General features: G+C 51.1%; 1 protein-coding gene across 2 annotated transcripts in view; it reads left to right on the top strand.

Moving 5' to 3' along the window:
• Window positions 1–14,909, top strand: part of Ttc7a (tetratricopeptide repeat domain 7A) — a 100,807-nt gene that overhangs the window by 70,459 nt on the left and 15,439 nt on the right. For both annotated transcript variants that reach the window (XM_060363336.1, XM_021658392.2), the window contains 3 exons: window positions 8,757–8,873; window positions 11,811–11,905; window positions 13,378–13,512. In XM_060363336.1, coding sequence (XP_060219319.1) covers window positions 8,757–8,873; window positions 11,811–11,905; window positions 13,378–13,512 — 347 coding nt within the window. The remainder of the gene's footprint in view (window positions 1–8,756; window positions 8,874–11,810; window positions 11,906–13,377; window positions 13,513–14,909) is intronic.

Genomic DNA, 14,909 nt, shown 5'->3' with positions numbered 1-14,909 from the left:
AGAAGGTCACGGGTTGGTGGACAACTGCACTCAAGGTCACAGTGTGGAGGGAAGGCCACAAACATTCCCATTGCCACCTGGGACTGAAAGTGTGCAGTGAGCAAGATGCTGAAGGAAGGGGATAGAGGTGAGGCCGGGCTAAGCAGCGACGCAGCTCTGGGGAGCTGGGCAGAAGCTTTGTAGGGAAGTCACTGTTCCCACTGTCTGGGCACGCCAAGCAGAAACCCGCTTTTGTTTGTGGACCCCAGTGAACAGACAAAGCAGAACCCAGCCTCCATGGAGCCCAGCTTTGGAGAATCCTTTTTATTCAAGGATTAGGAAGCAAAGTCGAGGGCCTTTGGTTAGTGGAGGGGGTCTCAGTGTCCATGCTGTAGGACAGCCTTTGGTTAGTGCTGCTCAGGTTTAAAAAGGCAGAAACGTGATGAGACACAGACTAATGCCTCCTTGGGAACAGTGTGAACCTGGTATGGTGGGAACCAGATAGGATTTCAGGAACCAGCAGCTTCCTGAAATCCTATGGGCTTCTGACTAAGCCCTGGACACATGTGCTAGCTGGCCACGAGGCCCAAGGCCAAGAAGTCCACAGGCTTCTTGGGGAATGTGAGAATTGTAGCAGGCCCAGAGTTGTCTTTGCTGGCCCTCCTCAGGGAAGAGGCAGCTGGGAAGCCTGACTAGGAAGGACAGGGATATGGAGAGGAATGGGCCACAAATGAGTGAGTATGCTTCCTTGAGGCCATGAGCACTGGAGGCAGATGGTTTTAGGTAACACATTCCTTCAGCTTTAGCCAGGCCCTTGTAGTGAAGGTCACCATAGAAACCAAACAAAGTTCCTCAGCTAAAGATGGGAGCTTTCCAATAACCAAGCTGTCAGTCATTTCCCCCGCCCAGCCCTGGCAGCCTGCCAGGCTGACTTTGACGGCCCAGGGCATACCTGAAGTGACCCAGCAGTAAATGTGTTCCCTTCCCTGCTCCACAGTGGGAAGAGCCACTACCCACATCTTATCTGGACCAATAAGCATTCCTGAAAGCCCCTGCTGGCCCTGCCCCTAGTCCCTGGAGATGTGGAAAGTCCTGAGGGAAGGTGGTTGGAGCCCCAGAGGCTCTCCCAGTGTAGGAACAATACCGGCCCTCTTCACAAGCTACTGCTCACCCCAGATAAACAAATGAATTACTGCATCCATCTGCCCCAGGAAACCAGGGCTGTTTTGGAAAATGTTTGAGGTGATATAACTAGGTATTAGCTGCAGCCAGACTGTAGGTAGATCCAGTCAGGACGAAAGTTGAGCCTCCAGGGCATTTCTCTGAGCTTCCTGACCCCCCTCACCTATTTTTCAGGTTGCACTGACATATTTCTGGAGGTGCAATCCATCAAGCAGAAGGAATAAGAGTCCTAGGACTTCTGTTAACATTTCTGCCTTAAACCCAGTGTGTTTATTTGATTGTTCTGAATAAGGACTTGTGGCACATCAAAAGGATGCTTAAAATACCAACGCTGGAGGAGGGGGTTGGAATCAAAGGTATTAACACAAACATAGTTTATCACTCTGCTGGGTTCATTAAGCATGCTTGGCTGCCAGAGTGTGGGGACAGCAGCCAGGACTCGCTGGCCATGTGGCCAAGGAAGTGCTAAGCCAGGCATAATCACTGGCACCATCAGATACTTCTCAAAGGTCAGCTCCTCCTTGGCTGAGCAGGGTTGACATTCAGCATTTCCCGTCCTCAGCTGTCCCGTGAGCACCTCCGTGTTCTCCCTCTATGGGACTTGAGAGGACAGAGCCCTGTGCTCTGCCCACAAGAGCAGGCCTGGCCTGCCTCTCCGGGGAAAGTCATCAGGTCTTTGAGGGCTAGCACACTGGATGGAAACACTAGATGCAGAGACTAAGGCTATCCCCAGGGCAGAGCCTACCCTTGTCCGGACAGTCTCCCTGAAGTGGCACAGCCCTATGTTGTATGCTTTCTGTTAAGGTCTGGAGAGGTGATGGGGGGGGGGGGGTTGACTTATCTTCAGTAGGGAGAAGTTGGGAGGCTGGTGGGGTGGGGTCAGCCAGCACCTCACACAGGTGGGAAGAGCCCATTCAGGGCACGGTGTGCTGGATCTGCAGGCTGGGGCTCCCCTCCAGGTGGAGCAGGGCCCTTGAAGGACAGGAGCTGGGACTTTTGGGCTGTCGCTTTTTAAAGCTTCAGTCGGATCAAGTTAAATTCATTAAGAGGTGGAGGATCGCTGTGAGCCTTCAGGGATTAGGGAACATGGGTCAGAGTAATCCTCCACAGCAGGGAAAAATCATTAGCTTTAGGGTTAGGGACTACTACACAGGATCCCTGGGTGTTAAGATGAGTGGGAGGGGAAGCAATAAACTGCCAGGGTAGCCCTCCCTCCCTTCAGGGAGCCATTCCTGCCAGAGTGCCTGTAAAAAGTCAAGCCCGCAGAGCATGTGTAAGTGTAACCTGCCCCTTGTCCTCGTGGCTCTCCTAGAGCAGTGCAGTTTGGAGGATCTAGGGAGCCCTGCACTGCTTAGCATGACCCCGGAACAATTGCAGGCCGAAAGGGGACCCAGGGGGGCTGGCTAGTGCTGTCTCCGTGTCTCCATGCACAGCCTGTCACTCTGTCATGAGATGGGGACCTACTCCAGACCTTTATCCCTGCTTTTTAGCCCTCCTTGCTACCCTCCTGACCTCTTTGGCATCCAAATTCACTGGTTCCCTGAGACTCCTCTGTTCTTGGCGCCTTCACATTTCAGAGCCTTACTTTATACTAACCTTCCCCCATGCATAATTTGAGTTTGAAAGTCTTTCTATGGCAGAGACTATGGCCCCTCCTCTGACTACTGCCCTAATGGAGGGTGAAGGCTATGTGCAGGACTGGACACTTGTATACCCCAGGAGACCATCAGATTGGCAGGACTGGGGAACTCATGGGATGGAAGGGAGAGAAGGAGAGGAAACAGGAAGGCCTAGGGCCTCTCACAAGCCCTGATTTGCTTAGTTGTTTTGGTTTGACTTTTTGTTGGTATTTTGGTGTTGTTTTTGTTTGTTTATTTGTTTGTTTTTCTCAAGACAGGGTCTCTCTGTGTAGCCTTGGCTATCCTGGACTTGCTTTGTAGACCAGGCTGGCCTTAAATTCACAGCCTGCCTCTGCCTCTGGTGTTGTTTTTAATAAAACAAAATCTCATGTAGCCTAGGTTGGAGTTAAAATACCACTGATCCTCCTGCATCTACCTCCCGAATGCTTGGGTTATAGGCTTGTGATAACACACCAGCATGATTTGACCTTAGACTCTCATATGAAGAGATTAATGGCAAAGTGAGATAACATATCAAGCAAGATTACCTGGTGAGGGGCAGTGTAGGGACTAAAGCCTGAGCCAGCCAATAGCTGGATACTGGGACATGCTTGAAACCCTTGGGGCATCATCATTCCTGCATCTATTTCTGTTCTCCTCCCAGCAGCCCCAGGAGTGATAATATCTGTTCCCATTTGCATTTTACAGATGGGGACACTGATGAGGCTCTGAGTTCAGGTGTCTTACTTACGCCAGGCTCCATGGCTAGAAGCAGCAATGCCTGAGTCTTCAGAGCAGGCCCAGCTCTCTGAGGCCGTGTTGGGGAAGCCAGGGAAGCCTGCCCATGGATTCTGCACTGTATGCAGGCTCTGGCCTACAGAGTTACACTTTACTGCAGTGTGGCCTCCTCACTCAAAGAACAGCCTGCTTTTTCACTCAATTATATGTTTTCTATAAAAATAGAACTTTTCATTAAAACAGTGCATCGGGCCATCAGCTAGAATTACTAATTACTGTCCTCTAAAGAGATAATGTCCCCTTCTATACACTTGCCACACCTGCTGCCACCCTTTAAGGAGCCAGGGAGAGCAAGAAAAGCCTCCCAGGACCTCGAGAGCACAGTGGGGACGAGTGAGGCCAGGAAGAATGGAACATTCTGGAAGCTTTCCTGAAGCTTTGCTTCTTTCAAATCGCTCCAGCCCTGGGGACCCACAGTTTCCTAGGCCTGTAGAACCCGTCCGACTCTACTACCTTCTTCTATGCGTTGGCTCAGGTTTGTTGAGTGTGAAGGAAAGGCACTGGAAAATAAGGGCCTGGCAGGAAGACAGGTCTCAGTAACAGAGAAGTTGTTCTATGGATGCCTCTGCCTCGCAGCTGCACAGGCATGCATATCTGGAGAGGCTGAGGCGAGCTGGGAAGAATGAAGTACTCCCTCCCATTTGGCAGGAAGTGAGCCAGAGCCAGGGTCACTCCCTTACCTTGTCATAATACACAAGGTGAACAGTCAAGGTTGGGGCGGGGGGGCTGGAACCTGGCAACCTGAGAGAGCTGAGCTCCTAGATAGTGGGCTTCTGTCTGCACTCCAGCTCCCTGCTAAGACCAGACACTTGCAAGAGGGTTATCACAACCATTCGTCACAGGGGCTACTGGACAGGCCAGGAGCTTTCCAGAGCCTGAAGAGGCAACTGGCCTAGAAATGCGCTCTTCTGGGTCTAATAGGGTCTCAGCTTCAAGGCAGGGGGCCTGCCCTGAATGTCAGGCAGGCCAAGCTCTGGACATCTGTGTGCTTCCCTGGGCTTTCTCAGCCGCTGCTCATGGCTCACCAGGGTTCAGCCTTATGGGGAGTAAGTGAATAGGTGATTTCCCTCCTATTTTATAGGTGTGGAATCTGTGACATGCTCAACAGAGGTGGACCTTTGGTTCAAGTTTCTGCCTCCCAGGCCAGTATCCATGGTGCAGTTTAAAGATGATAATGTGATCAAAGTTGGCCCTCCCTCTCCTGGAATAGCTTTTGTCCGAGCATGGTAGAGTCTGGTATTCCAGTCCTACAGACATGTCTCCATTATACTTTTTTGCCTTTGACCCCAGAGGTGAAGACCCCCTAGCCCCAGTCAGAAAGAGCCAGACACTTGCACATCTACAGCAGACAGCACACCTCAGGCACGTGGCTCCTCAGAGCTGTGAGACAAATGGTGCATTTCCCATCCACACCAAGACTGGCAGCAGACATTTTCCTGGAGTATCTGACTAAAAATACTTCATGTGAATGTGCCACCTTAGTAAACTTTTAAGCAAGAGAGACAAGGCGTGTAGTGTTGCCAACTGGACACACGGTCACCTTGGGGTTTCTTGGAGGAGGACCTGGACCTTGGATTGTTTTCCTAAAGTCTGACAATTCACTGAAAGACATTTTAGACTCACCTGTATGACATAAGATGAGCTTGAAGGTGGAGGAGAGCTGAGAGCTTCCCTGGAAACGTGGGGTTCTGATGAGGCTGTGACCGTGACTCCAGCCAGTCATGATGGCATGCCAAGGGCTCTGTCTGAAGAGCTGGGCAGGGACTAAATCTGCAGTCTCTGGGCTAGATATAAATGTCTTGGTGGGAAGAACTGGGTCCAGAGTGTTTACAGCCCTGTCTGTAGATCCCCATCACCACCGTGAAGTCTGATACTGAGTTCGAGACAGGCCTCTGGTATGCACTTCCAGATATACTGAAGACTTATGCTGGGAGGGGTGAATATAACCACGTGGAGGTACAGAAAAAGCTGCAAGATGACATCTGTGTAGGAGTTGGCCAAATGGGGCAGGGGAAAGGTTGAACCCCTGCGGAGGCCACAACATGAAGGTGAAGCAGGGAAATGTGTCAAGGAGCAGATGACACCAAGTGATCGGGCTGAGGTCATGGGGGAAGAGGCAGGAATGGGAGGTAGAGGCCCAACTGAAAGGCCTTTGTACCGATGGCGCAGACATCAGGCAGGACAAGTTCTGCGTAAGATTCCCCCAGGCGGTGCTCAATTACCAGCCAGGGAAGTCTGCTCAGGAGCTAATTTGGAGCCTCGGGACCCTCAGCCTGAGGCTCACACTCCAGGGTGATTGTTGGAGCTCTTGCCCAACCTAGAGAGGATGTGGTTGGATTGAGAAATTCCACTCCAGGTCACTCATGCTAGTGGAATGTCAGCCGCTGGGAGGATACAGCCTGCGTTGATGGGGGCTGGTCATCCTACTCAGCTTTTCACTCTCTGTCCTAGGCACACGGGGCCTCTGGCCAGTCTCCCAGGGACCCAGCCTAGTGTTGATGCAGGGACTTAGGTGTGTGACTCAGTGGCAGCAGTGGGTCTGTGGAGCATCCCAGAAAGCTGGGGGCTGGTTTGCCCTAGGACCGGGCTCAGCCCTAGAACTTTGCTGCTCTGGCTACCTAGAGAAGGCTGTCTCAGACTGAACCACCTCAACATCCTTGGCTCTAACTGCTGTTGTCTTCCTGCCCAGAGTTCCTTCACTCTCCCACACTGCTACTCCCAACTGTCCCCACCCACCTTGTCATCAGACACCAGCTCCAGCAAGGCCCACTTCCCTGCTCCTTCATTTGCACTGGCGTCAGATCCAAAAACACGGCATTTGATTCTCATGGCAAGCTGACATTTATAGCACTCTAATTGTTACCTTGAGGCAGAAATTGTGTCTAGTTCATATTCCTGAAAGCAGAGGCACCTCCCAACATTGACAGATTGGGCTCTGCAAGGATCTGGGGAAGGAGGGACAGGCAGCACCCATTCTTCCCTGAAGCTCTCCAGTCAGAGTTCAGCCCAGATTCTGCCCTCAGGACCTCATAGGCAGAGGATGGGTCATGATTCAGGAGAGGTTGCAGAAGGGTTAGGGAAAGGGGGGTTTATAGTCCAGGTTGAGCTGGGCATGGTGGTGCTTGCCTGTGATCCCAGAGGCAAGAGACTTATCTATGACTTCAAGCCTAGGCTACATTGAGAGTTCAGGTGTGCCAGGACGCCATAGCAAGAGCCTGTCTCAAGAGCTAAACCAACCAAACAAAAAAAGTTGGTAGAATATTTTTGTAGTATATAAGAGGTTCAGTTCCTGACACCACACAAAACAGGGTGTTGACATAAAAACCACAGCTGTCATCTTAAAGGGAATAAGAAACAGTTTACTCTGGAGCCATTTTGAGTGACCATGGTTCTGGAACCCAAATTTGGGTTACCGAAAATGCCATGCTCCAGTGTGGAAGCAGATTTTAAGATTTTATAGTTTTACATGACAGAGAAAGCCATAAATCAGGACAAGTTTCAAATACAATGACGGATACATCAGAGAGGCAGGTACACCAAGATGGGGAAGCTGTTCTATAGGCCTAAGTTGCTATCTGTTGACATTCTTAGCTTTTGGAATAGAGGGAGCTAGTTGCCTCCTAAGTCAATAGATTCTAAAAATTTCTTTATCTACTGTCACAAGATGTTAGTTCCAACATAGATGTGGGCAAGGAATGGCAGTTCTGGAGGACCAGAACTTACTCTAAGATCAGGTAATTAGCCTCTGGACCTGCAACATTCCAATCTCTCCAGTTCTGAGATTCTCATCAGCCAGACAGTAGTGTTCATTCACACCCAGATGTAATCTCTTCGGAAGCTTTGTTCGTAAGGGCATTACACACCTGTAGTCACAGCACTTGGTAGGTAGAAGTGGGAGGAGCTGGAGTTCAAGGTCATTCCCTTGAGCTATAGTGTGAGTGCTAGGCAATCCTAAGCTTCATGAGAAAGCCTATCTATCAAAAATAAGTAAGTCCAGGTTGATATGAAAATGGAGAGGGCAGCTGCTCTATGCAGCAGCGCAAAAGGCATTTTTGAGGAAGAGTGGGGGAGAGTGCCCAGAACCCAGATTTCTGTTCTGAATAGTAGTACACTAGGCTAAATTCCACCTGCTTCATTATTCTCTACCAAGTTGTGTACAAAGAGTGTGAATAGCCCAGAGGAATGACATGGAGGCCCAGGTCTCAGGGCAGAGAAAAGTAAGGCTGGGTCTCCCTGGCTCAGGCTGCAGCCTGGGCACCTCCGTGGGGCTCACGGCACAGCACAGCTTCCCTGGAGCAGGCCTGTGTGGCCACATGGGCCCCAAGCAGTTATCAAGTCCGTGGCCTAATGGTCATGCTGATTCAACAGTGGTGCAGTGGATCGAACAGTCTCACTGCTTGCCGACCCCTCTGAGAACAAGGCCATAGCCTTGTGTGTATGGGTCTCAGAGGCTCAGCCATTCGGCAAAGGCTGCCCACAGGTAGCTGATCTATGATCTATTGTCGGTATGCTGATCTCAGAACTCTGACACACCGTGATACTTCCATGCTACCTGGCCCTCTTCTCCAGTGCAGGTAGACATCCCTAACAAGCGAAGGCTAGCACTTGATGCATCTGGGCTTCCTGGTCCTCCCTAACCCTTAGTGAACAAGAGTGCTAATGATGCGGGTCAGATGCTTTGACCTTCGCTGATGTGTTCAAGGTGGTGATTCAAAGCTGCCTTCTAACTGCAGGAATGTGGCACAGACATTCACGCTAAGCAAGACACCATACAGGAGACAAAATAAAAGGCTTCTTCCCAGGCGTGGCTCTGACTGAGGAGCCATCCTATGCCTTGTGGGACACAGAAGTATAAGTCCTGGCCATGTGTTTGTAGGACCCAAGCTGTCGCTTAGCTGAGCTTGTAAAGAGGGCAGAGCACACCAGGCAGGGCTGGGATCACAGCTGACTGCTGTGAGAACGTGGGCGAGCTACCGTATGATCAAGGACAGGTGAGCAGGGCAGGCACCGACAAACTCTGAAAAGGGGAGAAACTGAGGCATGGAGAAAAGCCAGCATGTGCTGGGTGTGCCTTCTGCGGGCTGGGGATGTCAGCAGGTGGTGCGCCATCCCCCAACCCCACCCTTGGAGGAAAGCCTCCTCTGGGCCTCCTCTGACTGTGGCTCTCCTTCCCGGTAGCCTGATGTTCACCAAGGTGAAGCTGGAGCAGGTGCTGAAAGGCCCGGAGGAAGCCCTGGTGACTTGCAGGCAAATGCTACGGCTGTGGCAGTCCCTCTACAACTTCTCGCAGCTGGGGTAAGTGGCTGTCGTTGTCCCTTGGGCTACTCCAGGATAGTGGGCAGAGTTGGCAGAGGTTAGTTGCTCAGGCTAACAATTGCTTAAAAGGCCACAGCACCTACAAAGTGTGGCTGGAGGTCTGAATGCAGATGTGGAACTCTGTTAGGGAAATTTTACAATCGTAGTTCAGTGTTAATTCCCTGGCAGTCTTTCAGAACCCACACAAAACCTGGTTAGATGTTGCTCGGGGCGGTAAGAAGGTAGAGAAGCCATCGTTGTGCAACTGGGATCCTGCGCTGCTCCCTTTACGTGGTACGCCAGCCACTGACATCTTCATTTTCAGTGGCTGTGACTTTAATGTGCCAGTCACTCACGTGCTAAGTGACAGTACTGGGACTTGAATCCAGGTCTTGCAAGTCCCAGGACATGGACCATATGCACAGGGACTCTAGAAGGCCTCAATACTCCTTAGAGTGGTTCTCAACCTTCCTGATGCTACAACTCCTCCACACAGTCCCTCATGTTGTGGTAACTCCCAACCATAAAGTTATTTTCATTGCTAATTCATAACTAATTTTCTACAGTTATGAATCATAATTAAACATCTGTGTTTTCCAGTGGTCTCAGGCAATCCCAGTGAAAGGGTCGTTCTACCCACAAAGGGATCACGACAAACAGGTTAAGAACTGTTGCCTTGGAGACCCCTCTTCCTTAGTGAAATCAGAGGGGGCCCAGGGAAATAGGATGGAGTGAAAACCCTCAGACAGAGGCAGCCGTCCTTTAGCAGGGCACCGGGCCTTCTAAAAGTCGACAAGACTAGTGGGTAGAAACGCCGCAGAATGCTGTGGGTGATGGTTTTTTCACGGAGGGAGTAGAAACACTCCCTGGAGGCAGGCACTGTGAGCCCGAGGACCATCCCCTGATACAGGGGAATTTGCATGCAGATGCCTTTGCATTCCAGCCTTCTGGCTGTGGCACCTGGGACAGGTACACAGCCTGGCTCAGCTTGCACAGAGTTGCCCTAGAGCCTGCTAGTCCTTGTCTTGTTGTCTAGGCTGCACATCCAAGTGACTGGTTGAGACAAGGCCCCATAGAGTGGTGGCTTTGAGTCGGTAGCTGTGGAGCTGCCAGGTGTTCTTATAGGGGCAGGGGCAGCTGAGCTCGCCCTGACGACCTGAGTCACCGCGCACACACACGTTCCTGAGAGGCTGGTGGGGTTCATAGTGCAGGAGACCTCTTCAGGAAACTTCCACGACTCTCTCACCCCAGCCTCACAGCAGGACTCGGGCAGGTCGCTACTTGGCCCACAGCTGGATCCAGTCCCTCCTGGCTGCCTCAGGAGACAGGAACGGTTTTTCTTTGAAACCTGGAGCTGTAAACCAGAACCCAGTGCTTGTAAAAATCTAATTTTGGGCAATCATAAACTAAGACCAAAATCCACAGCCTGAGGGTCTGGTCTACCAACCTGACCTAGCCAGCCTGTCCCCCTCCCACCCAACACCTCTGCTCACACCACCCCACTGGGCTGATGTTCCTACCACCCCCAGTCCCTCCTTCAGGAAGCAACCGCCACCCAGCCCTGTCCATAATAGTCTTGATGACTTGCTTAGCTTGACCCGTTTCCCCACCTAGCACAGGGTTCTTCAGAGTAACATGCTGCATGTTAACCTTAAACTGGTACAGCATAGTCCCCCAAGATGGGCTGTTTCCATGCTTTAGGAGAGGATCTCTCATGGCAAAAGAGAAAAGTAAGGTGGATACCTGGATGGAGGCCCTGAAGTAGACTCCTATGCAGATGTCAGTCAGTAGCCGGTGAGCTGGACTTCACACTTGTTTTCAGAAGAAAAGGACCTTGAGAGAGGTCAGGTAGGCAAGAGGGAGTAGGACATCATTTTAGCCTCATGTCCCCAGCTCATTGGCTCGCCACTCAGGTGCTTCCCTGAATTAGGGGAAAAGTCTTAGCTACTGTTCTATTGCTGTGAAAAGACACCATGACCAAGGCAACACTATAAGAGAGAGTGTTTACTCTGGTGCTTATTTACAGTTTCAGAGGCTTAGTTCGCTATCATCACAGTTGGGAACATGCCAGCTTGCAGGCATCTTGAAGTAGCGGAGAGCATCTTGATCTGTAGGAGGGGAGAGAAGGAGGAGACTGAGCCCAGTCCCAGTGACACACTTCCTCCAGCAAGACCACATCTCCTAATCCTTCTAATCCGTTCAAATAGTGCCACTCTGGTGACTAGCATTCAAATATACTGAGTATGTGGGAACCATTCTTATTCAAGTCACCACAGTGGCAAAGGAAAGAAACCATCCCTGACCTGCTGTGTTTGGACAGATGGTTTTCTTTGGACCTCACCTAAGATGATTGAGCATCTACAAACCAAGTCAGGGCCACTGTGAACCTGAGTTAGGACAATAAAGATAGCCTGGCTTGTGTACCATTATGGACTCAGCCTCTTAGTATACCTCTAAAGGGAAGACCCCCTTCTGGCCACCTTTTCTGTAGTGGCTCTCCTGAGCTCCCCCAGCCCATGCCAAGTGCCATTGGCTTCCTTGGCCAAGACTGTAACAGCATCTGCCACTCGCATCCTTTCTAATCCAAGCTCCTTTGGGGATACTTGGCAATCCGAGGATTCCATTACAGAGGGTGGCGATTGGCCCTTCAGCCATCTTGTGCTTAGAAGCCAGCCAACAGTCCCTGTGCCTGGAGGGTGGAGATCCACCTTCAAAGAGGACATGGCCACTATGAGGATTTCTATGTCAGCCTGAGTGGTATAGGACCCATGCTGGTCTGTCTGTCCTTCTGCTTGTCTCTATCCTTCCCTACCATTATGGCTTGGCTTACTTGAACTTGGCCTCAGAGGCTGCTGAAATGGGGTTCTCTCACACTCCATGCTGGCTCTAGGGATGCCATCTTCTGCATGATGAGCCCTGCCCTCCATTGCCTTCCAGGGGCCTGGAAAGGGATGGCAGTTTCGAAGGCCTCACAGTGAAGAAGCAGAATGGCATTCACCTGACTCTGCCAGATGCCCATGACGCAGACTCTGGTAAGATCAGGATTGATCTTGGCTCTGGGTGGGGCTGGCAGTTGGCCCACAGATGGGTGGTAGCCACCTGTTGTGGGCAATAGAAGAAGGTCCCTACCTCCTAGGCGTAGTAAAGAAGGAGGAGAATGGGACAGAAAGTTGGTCTGGGCATTGACCCTTAGACCAAAGCCAGAGGCCAGAGGCTGCCCAGTGTCTGACTCGGGGGTCAAACAGAAAGGAATGGGCTGAGCTCATTTCAGTTCAAAGCCCAGTGCTCATGAAATTCACATGAGTTCAGGAATTACAAACGTACACCTTTAAGCCAAGGACCTGCTTCAAGCAGAACACATTCCTCAAAAGGCACAAGAGGAATGAGTCACAGAGTGGAAGTGTGAGTGCTGTTGGACTTGGCGGAACTGCTCGTTTATCCCCCAACTTCCGGGACGTGAGTCAAGCTGCCCTTTGCTGTTGGAGAGATGGAGTGGATTGTACTAGCCAAACCCAGCACTTGACTCCAGAGACGCATTGCAAGGGTGCTCAGCTGCTGGGGGAACCACTGTCCCAGAGGAAGGGCACAGGGGGGTGGGCGGTTCCCAAACAACTAAAGAAAGAACGACATCCAGTTATTAAAGCTTCTTCACATGTTCTTGTCTCATAAACCACTGTCATCTGTGGTTTGTCCTGAGTTTATTGGAGCCTTTATTGCCTCTGAGGAAGCGAAAGCGCTCGTGTTTCACCTGCATGGGAACTTTAAATGTCAACAGCTTATATAGCCTGGGCAGGGCCAGCCACAGCAGGGAGGCTCTCTGAAGGCCTAGGCTAGCCATTGCCCAAGGATCTTTTGCTTCACAGCTTCAAATGGGTGGGGTCCTAATATATATGAAGCGGTGTGTACTGTGAAAACAGAAAGTCAAAATCAAAACAACAAAAGAAAAAAGAAAAAGAAAAAAAAATCATCCTTCAATTGCCCAGCTAAGGGAGGCGCTTCGGAATTCTTCCCGTGTCTGCTCATATATAGTTGTTATAAGTGTGACCGTTTTGTGACGAGCTGGTCTGCATTCACCTGTACAGTGTGAGTTCTTGGACATTTCAGGGCCGAGGACCTATGGTCGTGATGTCTTCGGAGCCTTATACTTTCACTTATTTTTGATCAGCCCCTACTGCTGAACACTTGGGTAGCTTTCTGTTTTCTGTATTAAAGGCAGGAGTCAAATGAGCATCTTTGCTGACATGTATGATTATTTTCCCTGGTGATAAAATCTCAGTGGGATTTTTACCAAATTGCCCCTTAAAAAGCTCACCTGCCCAGCTGTGGAGGTGTGAGCAGAAGGTCCTCCTGGGGGGTAGGGGCTCTGTGAGCTGCTTTTCGGTAGCTGCCCTGCCCTGCCCTGCCCTGCCCTGGATGCCCTGTCTGAGTGCTGGATGATGACTGCTCCTCGGGAGGCAGCATGTGGCGCCCTGACATCTGCTCAACCCTGTGCCCTCTTGTGCAGGCTCTCGGCGGGCATCATCGATCGCAGCCTCAAGGCTGGAGGAGGCCATGTCGGAGCTAACCATAACGACCTCGGTCCTCAAGCAGGGCCCCATGCAGCTGTGGACCACACTGGAGCAGATCTGGCTCCAAGCTGGTGAGTGTCCCCTGATCCAGCTGGGTGGTTGATCCCGAGGCTGCTCATCTCTCTGGCCAAAGCCACCAGATGCCCAGAGCCCCGCCCTGTTGCTGAGAACGAAGTCAGGGAGGTGGCGATTTCAGGCGAAGTTTACATAGACTTGCACGCTTGGGTTCTATAGTTCTAGCTCTTTTCCAACTCACTTTCCCCACACATACACACCCCTACTTAAAACCTCAGAGAAAGTTTGCATTCAGAACTCAGATACTGGGATCTTGTCCTGAGGCCCTAGGATCTTTGGAGCAGAGAGGCGTGTTCCAGAAGAACAAACCACCCACCTCCCTGTTTCTGACCTTTCTGCTTGGCTGTGGGTTTCTGTTTGGCTGTGGGTTTCCTTCTTTGCCCAGTGGGGAGAATGCTTGCCTCCCTAACATGAGAGTTCTTGATCAGGAGAGGTTGTGTGGGTAAAAAAGTCTAGAGGGTTAATAACAGGGAGACTGCTGTCCAGGTGACATACATTTTGGTCATCAGCCAGCACTGTTCCCACAGGCAAATGAGGGCTAGAGGGATAGGTTTCCAGAAGCCCTGGCTTGAGTCACCTAGATTAGAGTCCCATGTTGCTGGCTAGCCCACGTGTGAAAGGAATTAGTGCTGTACACAGTGGGCCAGAGGCTGTGAGGCACCCATAGACTGTGTGGTTGGCTCAGAAATGCCAAGGAAAGTGTTTGGCAACTGACTGTGGTGGGGTGGATTACAGGGAAAAGAGAACTAGGAATGAGAATGAACAGTAGAATAAAGCGGCTTTGGCAGAATAGGGGAAGATGAGAGACCTGAACTGGTACCAGGCTGCCCTGCCTTTGGCCTAAAAGTGCCACAGCCTGGGCCTAGGGTCCACTCTGGGTTAGTCGAACCTTCCTCCCTGTGCTCACGGGGATGGGCTCTAATCCCTAAGGAGGAAGTAGAGCGTAGAGAGCAGATGATCAGTTGTTCCCTGGATAGGTGGTATTGGCAAGTCAGAGTTGGGGTGCTCATTAATGGGAACCCAAGGTTATTCATGGTGTACTTTCCTTATATGGACACATTAGCATGCAGCCTACACCCGCTTTTCCTGGACTCTGAATGTGGGGGGGGCATTGGACCACGATTCGTGGAAAGCCTAGACATGTTAGCATTGTAATAATGCAATGTAATAATATTGCCCCACTTATCACCACAGGATTTCTTAGGACGCCTGGGGAGCTGGGGTTGGCTGCATAGTAAGAAAGGAAGTGTTGGAGGACATAAAGGCATATTAAACAGATGCTTCTCCCGTCAGAGAGCTGTGGCGCCACATCAGGCTTCTGAGAGGCATAACAGCCCGGGCCAGAAACCACGCCCATGCTAGGGGTCCGCACCAGCTCCAAGAACTGCGCCCA

The sequence above is a fragment of the Meriones unguiculatus genome, chromosome 1, assembly GCF_030254825.1.
Source record: "Meriones unguiculatus strain TT.TT164.6M chromosome 1, Bangor_MerUng_6.1, whole genome shotgun sequence".
Lineage (NCBI taxonomy): Eukaryota > Metazoa > Chordata > Mammalia > Rodentia > Muridae > Meriones > Meriones unguiculatus.
Note: the sequence above shows the minus strand (reverse complement) of the source record. Positions and strands in the feature narration are given on the sequence as shown.